The 9,544-nt window shown below is 46.6% G+C and overlaps 1 protein-coding gene across 3 annotated transcripts in view; it reads left to right on the top strand.

Moving 5' to 3' along the window:
• The first annotated feature begins 4,300 nt into the window (after positions 1 to 4,300).
• Positions 4,301 to 9,544, top strand: part of REEP1 (receptor accessory protein 1) — a 67,652-nt gene continuing 62,408 nt past the window's right edge. For 2 of the 3 annotated variants that reach the window (XM_066185354.1, XM_066185353.1), the window contains exon 1: positions 4,301 to 4,469. In XM_066185354.1, coding sequence (XP_066041451.1) covers positions 4,438 to 4,469 — 32 coding nt within the window. In that variant the 5' untranslated portion in view covers positions 4,301 to 4,437. The other variant, XM_066185356.1, reaches the window with a different exon arrangement.

Here is a 9,544-nt window from a genome sequence, read left to right as displayed (position 1 = left end):
CATTTCAGAAATGGGCATTTTTCATTCCTGTGTTCAGGAGCTGCATTCTTCTTGGATTTTCACTCTAATTGTCCCTGTTACCCCATTAGGTTTTCATTTATTTGTTTCTTCTGTTTTGCTTCCCAAGTAGAAGTCAGGAGACAACTGCAAGGAATCACCCATTCTATTCCAGTGGGTGAAACACCAAACATTTCTCTTTCAAGAGGCTGAGTATATTTATGTATGTATGTGTGTGTGTGTGTGTTGGCATTCCTTGATGGGGTGCAGACTATTTATTCCTGATCAAACTATCTTTCTTCTCCTGATACTTCGTAGGTGCTGTAACTGCATGATATATATGTGCACTATGGTTATGTGTAGTTTATTTATATTTATATTCATTTTTGGTTTTACTACATGAACTTCATCACCCAACTATCACAGGTTTTCTGTCTGATATTTTTCTCTATTCCTGGGTACATTTCTTGGCTGTGTTGACTGCACTTCAGCTGTTAAATGCCTCTGGTGTGGGTTTGATCCATCGGAGGATGTAAGAGTTGTCTGCACTTGCTACTTGCTGACCTTTTCTGGATTTGGTAACGGAGTGCCCTGTGCATGAATGTCAGTGACGCTTTTGTTCTAAGAAGCCCTGGCTTGGCAGTTGTTGTTCAGCTGTGAAGCAGAGATCCCCTTTCCCTGACGCAGAGAGGAATGAGTCTGATTATAGTAGAGCTGCTGGGGAGTCTGACTTTTCCGTGGCTGTGAACTTCTCGGGATAAGTAGTTGCTAGGAGAAGACTGCATAGTATTGAGGGCAAGGGTGGTGGCTCTGCCTTCAGTAACAAAGCTGATTTATTTTATGATTTTGGGAACAGAAATCAGACCATCTTATGGTGCAATCTGTGTAGTATTTTTCACTGCCAAACCTTCTACTGCTAAAGCAGTTCCAAAATGTTCCACAAGCATTGGATGGCATTTCTGCTGAGCTGGCTGTATAAATTTATTCATAGCTGTTCCTACTCTTACTCTTCTTTTGCCTCTCTGTTTTTTGGGAGTCTTTTTGTTTGGTTGGTTTGATTTGGTTTTTTATAGACTGGATGAGGTGGTTTAACAGAAAAGGGAAGGCTTTCTTCAAGCAAAGCTTCTTTCCAGGATGCTTGGGATGTCACATGCAGAGCTCACAGGCACAGAGCTGTGCGACTTGTCCTAAGACACAGCCCATGAGGACTGGGTGGGGGGCAGTGTCACCCTTCCACTGGTGATTCAGTGGAGCTGAATCTCTCTCCTTCACCCTCTGTTTACCAAACAGCTGTTTCAGTAAAGCTCCCCGCATTCACAGTCCGGCTCCGTAGGTTTGCCATCACCCGACTACCTTGTTAACTATCTGTGAACATTTGAGGCTTAAGATCAGTCATCAGGTGGTGATTGTGCCGGTTGTGTACAAAGCAGCAGCACAAGAAGGGTCCATTCCATGCTTACCCCTGTTCTGACAATCTCTGGATTGCTGCCAGCCAGAAGAATAATCCTCAAACCTTTTTGAGGTTTGCTGCCCAGAAAAGAGCAGTGGGGTCAGCAGCTGTGGCAACTGGCAGGACCTACAGTGAATGTGCTGAGCTGGAAGAGGCTGGAAGGAGGCAAGAGTGAAAGGAGTTGATCGGTAGTTAACTCATGTTACCATGAGTTAACTATTAAGAGTCAACAAATATTAATCACAAGCCTAAGAAGCAGGATGCGCCTTAGCCTTGTCAAGATAAGAGAAACAGAATGCACCTTGCCAAGATAAGAGAAACAAAACCTATTGTCAGCAGAAACCGCTGTACCAGCCGGCAAAGGACCGTGCGTGCTTTAGAAAGAAAGGTGAGAAGAGCAGAGTGAGGAAGAGTGCCGGCCTTCATCGGAACGGCTCCCGAGGAAGACTCGGAGCCTTCCTTAGTGCGACCACCAGAGTACACTGCGCTTGTGCGTCACGTATGCTAATGATATTGAAGATTTCCGAGAAGTAATTTGTATAACCACTTCTATCCCAAGGAATGTAATGAATATGCATGACATTTAGCCATAAATTGTGCTGTGTAAAAATGCTGGATGTCCCTGTCAGGAAGAGCGATCCCCCAGGTACCCGGCGCTAAATAAAGCAAATACACGCTGCACTTGGTCAGTCTCTGAGGTGACAGCTCAATGTACAAGTGAATCAAGAGGACATCTGGCTGAGTTGTGATCTGAGCACTAAAATGTTTTGCTGCAGCTTTGGGTGTTGTCCTCTGCATTATCTGTCTTTATGATCCAATATCTTCTCTTGTTGGTCCAGGAAATATGCAGCAAGTACTAAGTGGCAAGTTCTGTGTACTGTACAGATATTCTTGCAGAGAGATCTGTGCCTTGTACTTGCTAATATCCCATCATTAACTGTAACAATATTGTGGATTGTCTGCCAACATGCAGTTTAAAAGCTCACACTAAATAATCCTGACCCAGGAAAAATCTCGGATTACAGATTTCTAAGTACTTATTTGGCTACGATATACAAGCAAGACAGCCACAGGATGATTCACTGCTTTAAGAATTTGGGCTGGATGACCTAATGGCTTCTTTCGGAGAGAAGGCAGTTCTCGCTTAGAGCAAACATGCCTGGAGAAGACGGGTAATTTACGCTTGCTTACTGCAGCGCACCACCCAGCCCTGCCTTTGTGGTGCTGTACAGTAGTCAGTGCTGGCTGGAGCAATGCTGCTACTCTCGACCCTTGCAGTCCCTGAGGAAAGAGTGTGTGGTGGCCCCGTACCTGCGGCTGTGGCTCCCAGCCCCTCTGTAACCCCAAATTCCGGCGCTGGGAGCAGAAGCGCTGCTGTAGCGCAGCGGAGGTGACGGCGCGGTGCAGGTCACAGCGCGGGGTGGAAGTTCCCCCTGCTGGAGGAACAGACCCACTGCGGCCAGCGGAGCAGTGCTGAACTTTAATTACGTGTCTATCTGTGCCTGCAGCTTTACCTGAAGGCTGTGGGTTGTTGGTCTGTCTGTCGCTAGACGTATTGGTTTTCTGGGGACCAAATCCAGAGAGCCAGCTTAAAAGGTGATTCTGTTATGGAGGACTTTTGAGCTCAGCAGAAGAAAGGTGAAGTGTAAGGTCAGGCTGGATTGGGCTCTGAGCAACCTGGTGTAGTGGGAGGTGTTCCTTCCCATGGCAGGGAGTTGGAACGAGACGATTTTAAAGTTCTCTTTCAACCAAACCATTCTGTGATAAGGGCTGGATGCTGTGGAGAGGGCTTTGAGGATGTCTGTGGTAACCTGGGACTAGAGAAGTCTGTGATCAGCTCCTAGAACTGCTGCCTGTGGTTTGAAACATTCAGTCTCTCCTTGCAAGAGTTCTTCCCAGGTTACTCACAATACATGAGAGATTTTCAGCATCTTTCATCTATGCTGTCTCGGAATGATGGGGACACTTTGCTGCAGATGCCCAGCCTTCAGAAAGAACCATGTGTGTGACATGGAGGTGAGGATCCTGCAGTGCACCCAGGGCCACGGATGGCTGGAGCCCTGGATCTAATGCCCGAAACAGGCCAGCTGCTCCACAGACCAACCTCCAAGTAAAGCTTGGGACCGCTCTGGTGGCAAGCTTGAGATCTCAGCACTACTGCAAGGCAAAACCTCATCTTGAATTGCCATGGGCATGTGTGCTTCCAGTAGAAAGGAAAAACCAAAGCAGGGGAGATGATCTCAGGCAATCTAACCACATTTGGCATGTGTCAGTGAAATAAAGGAGAAGAAGGCAAAGGAAACTTAAAGAGAACAACCTGCAGGTCAAGCCAACATATGTTGTTTTTTGTGTGGGCAGCTGTTCCTCATGGAAATTGGACTTGACAGCCGTGAGACCCCCTAATGAAAACTGATGTCAAGGAGAGATTGCTGCTTGTCATCACTGACGATGATGATGGGAGTTTACCTGGATCGTGTGGCCAATACCCTTGTGCCTGGACACTTTGGAGGGTATGGCGAAACGGGGAAATCCTTCTCTTTCTATGGATCGAAGACACCCCTCGACCCCGAGCCTTAGTTTTGCCTTTCCTTTGATGTGAACAATCCTTAGGGTTTCCTTCTTGTCCGGCTCACCTGCGGTGGTCCAGAAGCGCCCGCGTACCTGCCCGGTGCCGCGGGTGGGGCAGGGACCCCTTCGGCACCCAAAAGCGCCGCGCACAGCCCGGGGTCTCCCTCTGGGGACTCCGGCAGGAGCGTGGGGGGCTCCTCCTCCTCCCGCGGGGGGCGGCTGCGGGCCCTGCCCAGTGTGGGCGGCCGGGCCCGGCTGCGCGTTGGCTGCGGGCGGTGCCGCCAGTGAGGCTGCGCTGAGGCTGCGGGGCCGGATGGCCGAGCCGCCCGCCCCGCGCACTCGGGCGGCGGCCGGCAGCGGGCGAGGACACCGGGCGAGCCCTCCCTGCCGGGAGAGCCAGCCCCGCGGCACACGGCAGCGCCATGGTCTCATGGATCATCTCCAGGCTAGTGGTGTGAGTAGCTGCCCCTCGGCACCTGCAGCGTGTGCCCGCGTGTGTGTGTGTGCGATGACCGCGCCGCCGGTCCCGGCTCGCTCCTGCTGTGGATACTGGGCTAAATTTAGCAGGTTGTTGTCGGGGCCGGGGCGTTCGGCTGCCCGGCGGGTGAGGCAGGAGGTAGGTGGGTCAGATGGGATTTTCCAGCATGAGAAAATCACCGGGGGGTGGAGGGAAAAGCGCTGCCGCGCTGTACAGCGCAAGGTGACAGGGGAGAAAGAGAACGAGTGACATCGCCCGGCGATGGACGGGCTCGGGGTCCGGAGGGGGAATGGAGCATCAACGGGTGGGAAAATGGACATGGATTTGGGCAGCGGCGCTTTGTTACCGGGCTCGGCGCGGCTGGGGGCTCGCGAGGGGGCGTGGGAGAGGCGGCCGCGGCGTCTCCCAGCCGCCGCCACCGCTTTCTTCTGTCTGTTTTGCAAAAGAAATATCAAATATTCCTTTCCTCATTGCAACTTGCCTCCCACCCTCTCAAAAGACCATCTCGCTCTCTCTTTAACCTGTCAGCCTGGGAGAAGAGACGTGTGGCTCTTTGCACTTGTCCTACAGCTTCTCCATGGCTGAAGCTGCTCTAGGTGGGAATACATGTAAAAATTCCCTGAAAATTCTTCCCAGGCAACAAGGGAAAACGGAGCAAGCTCGCGATGTATCTTTTTCTGCCCCAACCGAGAAGAGGTTTAGTGAGAAAAAAGGCATTTTTGATGCCATTTGGAAAATTCCTGGAGGAGGGGGATTACAGGCTTAAGGTGGGGCAGCAGGACGGATGATCTCCCTTCTGGAAATGTGACTGGGGAAGGCTAATATATGGCATCAGATGAATAATTTACCAGTTTTCTTTGTCATGTACATACACATGCATCTCCTGCAGATTCAGGAGGACATCTGTTGTGCTCTTAAGTTATTTTAGAGTGTCTGAGAGGGCCTGTCACTTTCTTTGTCTGAAAGAAACGTGCCATGATGTTGCACCATCAGCATGCTTCCCGAAAAGCATTTTCAAGGTCTCTTTTACCATATGAAAAAGGAAAACTCACCTTTATCTTAGTTATGTCTCTGCATGAGTAAGACATTAGGTGTCACATAGGAAAATTTTAGGGGGCTCTAGAGTTGAATTTAGCCCTTGGAGGTCTGTCATCTGGATTCAGCTGCAGCTAGAAGCCATTATTTGGCTTGCACTTCATTCTGGGAAGGAGTGTTAAGTATTTAAAAGATTTAATTTGAACAGTATAACTGTGCAGATATCTCTGCCAGCAATGTGAGATGTAGCATGTATTGTCTAAGGCAGCTTTTCTTTCTTCTCTACTAGACAAATTTCCACTTTGAAAAAACCCACATTGTTGTGTAACCCAGCTAATCCTCAAGAACAAAGAATGTCTTTGCAGAGATGGTAGTTTAACTTACTTGTCTCAGCACATGCACATCTACACAGATGATTTCATCTAAGACACATGGACTGGGTAAAAATCTGATAGGGGCGGGACCTGGAGCAGTTGACCAGTCAGGTAATTAACTGAGCACACAGACCTTCCTGTTCTCTTCAGTGTAATCTAAATAACATGTCACAGCATGGAATCAGCTGTGCAGAGGGCAGTACCAGTTATTTGTTATGATGCATTTTCAGTAGCGAATAATGAAAATGCAGTGTAAATATTAATTATTTAGTAGTCCCAGTAATAAGTAAGAATTTTGCAAGGAAACCTAGAGCAAGCCAAAGCTTGGCCACCACTTTCTTTCCACTGCTGAGTGTACATCCATCCTTTAAGAATATTTTGCACCAGGAAGTGCTGGTTTGTTATGATCTCAGTAAGAGACTTGGACTCTTAAGAGTATTGCTTAAAACACCATTTTCTAGAGGTAGCATTGCAAAAAAGAAAAAAAAAAAAAGAAAGAGAGTATAAATAATCTTATAATCTTACATTTCATCAGATCCTGGAAACCCTGAGGTGTCTGAGTCTGACATGGAAGAGCCCTCCAGTCTGACAGAGCATAACAGCATACCATGCAGATCTGTCTGTGGAAGGGTTCTCTTGCACTTTGAGCTTTTCAGCTCTCAGAGCATTTTCTTTTTATTTCTAAAGATATTTCCATTCATCACTCCTGCTGCCAGATGAAAAGGATGTTCACAAGCAACCTTATTGCTACACTTAGATGAAGACAAAGATGGGCAGGTGGTTTAATGGCAGGTGATGAGCAAGTTGCTCCTGCATCCAAGAGGTATGTACTTACCAGACAGCCAGGATACACCTGCAGCACAGCACAGACCTGCACCCATTCAGAGTAACTGTGAGCTGGATCCCTGACTCCTAGGTGTACAGTGGTCTTCAGATTAGGATCATGGCAAAGACTTAATCTCTATAATCCAGCTTCCCCATCTCCTTATGAATCACGAGTTGATCCATCAGTACAGATAGCTGTGCTTTAAGTAGAATGGCCACCTGGTTGGGCTTTTTTTCCCCTCTGCTTGTGTCTATGTAGCTGTTTTTTTGTTAAATCTTATTAACCTATAAGGATTATGAAGAAAGTGGTGTGGTGTGGTTTAGCCACACTGTGAATGTTGATTTGTGCTCTTATGGCTTCTGCTGATCTCCACAGAGGTTATGTCTGATATGACTCAGCTAACAGAAAGGGCTTTAAAACAAAAGGCAAGCCTTTGCTTTGTCTCTTTGGTGCTTTGCTGCTTCCATTGTCTCTGATTTGGTTGTTGCTGGTTCTGTCCTGGCAGTTTGTATTTCTAAAACATTGCTGAAGGAGAAGAACCTGTGAGTACTTCTCACCTCTTTCAGCAGGAAGTCAGACAGCTTACTGCAAACCTTCTCTTACCTTGTTTCACCTTTAGTGTTTGTGCTGGCTGATTCTGTTTTCCCCGCAGAACTGTGTGCTGGGAACCCTCAGAAGAGAAATTATACCTTCAGAGCAGCATCTCTGCCATAGATGTGTGTTAAAGTCAAAGATAGTATGTTCAGGATCTGCCCTAGGTACTGTACAGATGCAAAACAAAAAGATAATCATGTCCCTGGATATCTTTTTCCTCTAAGAGCTCAATTCTCATTTTCCTGTGGTACTACTCCCAGGTAGTTTTTTTCACTCATCTCAGTGAGAACAAAATCAGGATATTTCTCCTCTCATGGCAGTGGATTACAGATGACTTTTCCAGCAAGGGATGCCTGTGATCACTGGAGTTGCAATTGTTGCATCTTGGAGTGACTTGTTCGTACGTCTCTCACAATAACTGGAACGGGATAACATCATTATTTGTGGGTTAATTACAGCCTTCTTTTTATTCTTCATCTCTGAGTACATCTCAAAGGACTTCCTGAAGCACCTGTATCTCAGTTTCCTCATCTGTGAAATGTAATGAACTGTTGTGAATTTATCTTCTCTAAGGCAGACCTGAAGGGATCATTGATCTGTCTTACCAGCTACAGGTTATTGCTATTCAATTTCAAGGGAGATTCAATTTGCCTCAAATGGTAGAGGCTTCTCCAGGAGAAGGAATTGGGATCTTTCTTTGTTATTGCAGACCAGTTCAACTACAGTGCACAGCACTGGCAATCCTGGATGGCTACTTTTGGCTGTCTACAGGCACTTTGAAGTTAAAAGTGATGTATATAAATGCAGCCTATTGTATTGGCATGGGAATCCTGTCCTTTCTCAGAAACATGAAATCTGGTTTATGTGCTTGGGATAACGCAGAACAGAAATAAAGGTTTTTGGCTCCCATTCTGAAAGTTAGACACATCACACTGCCTGTTGAAAGACTTTCAATCTGGAACACGTGGCAGAGGAAGGAAATGTTAGTAGGAACGAGGCTGGGTTAGACAGGTTATCAGTAGATGATATGATGCTGTTTGACGACTTAGCCATTTGAATTCCTCCTGTGAGAAGCTTAGAAGTGCATTGCAAATTAATATAAAATGGTTAAATATGTTCTTCATGGTGAAAATCCACAGCCTTAATAATGCTTTTTTGCCACCCCAGAACACTGATTTCTTACGTTTTGATGTGAAAGAGAATGGCAGCCATAGGTATGTTCGCTGGGAATTCCCATCCCTGTGTGGAAGTAACAGGGATCTGGGGATCCCTTTCTTCCGGCTGTCCCTGGAAGTAGTTGGATTCTGAACAAAATCAAAGGGGCATCAAAGAATTCTTTACCTGATGCGTGAAATTTCCTCCCTTTCACAGTTTGTTAGCTTTCTCTTTCTTGGTTATTGTGGTGCTGTTTTAGCAAGGCTGTGAGATTGGCCACCCCCATCCTCATCTGGTGTCAATCCATAGTGCTACTGAGTCAGACATTGATTTCATCTTTATATCTGTAAAGAATTTCCATTTTGGAGATACTTAGCAGATCCTTCCTCCTCCTGCTTTTCATGTATATCGGAAGCCTGAAGAAATTTATGAATGAAACAAAACCTGAAAAGTCATATCATGGATATTATCTGAAGGTAGAAAATGATAACTTGTGTTTTCTTTTTGAGAGGCAGAGACAGGATTCACTCAAGCAGGCAAGGACTGCTCTCATAAAAGCAAAGCACAGCTTCAAGCTGTTGGTTATTGATACATCAGCATTAGCATTTCAGTTGATGTATACCACTTGATATAATGTATTGGTTATTGATATATCTGCATTTGCATTCTAGTTGACATACATCATGTATGAGAAGGTCCTTCACAGCCTGCTTTATTTACTTGGTGCTGGCAGGTGACATGGAGGATTCAGGTGTTCGTTTCTCTGTACAGGCCTCACCCCAGCAATGTAAAATTATCTGAAAATACAGCAAAGGACCCAAAGTGCAGCTTGAGCTCCCAACCAAGGCTGTGGGATGAGTTTGCAGTAGACTCTTTTGTGCTCTGGAGCTGGGAAGGGCAGACCACCTGCCGTACTTGCAGTTTACTGATAAACTTTACCTATATAAAAAGTGGTGTAATCCATCCAAAACAGGCTGCAGGCTTGCACTGCTGCTGTCCTTCGTGTGAAGAGCACATGGTCTCTGTGGCTGCCAGCTCAGTTCATGTGCATCCCTGCTGCAGCCTTT

This window comes from Chamaea fasciata, unplaced genomic scaffold (genome assembly GCF_029207755.1).
Source record: "Chamaea fasciata isolate MVZ Bird 193981 ecotype frontalis unplaced genomic scaffold, bChaFas1.0.hap1 SCAF_6, whole genome shotgun sequence".
In the NCBI taxonomy this organism is placed as follows: domain Eukaryota; kingdom Metazoa; phylum Chordata; class Aves; order Passeriformes; family Sylviidae; genus Chamaea; species Chamaea fasciata.
The sequence above is the reverse complement of the archived record's forward strand: the minus strand, read 5'-3'. Positions and strand labels throughout refer to the sequence as shown.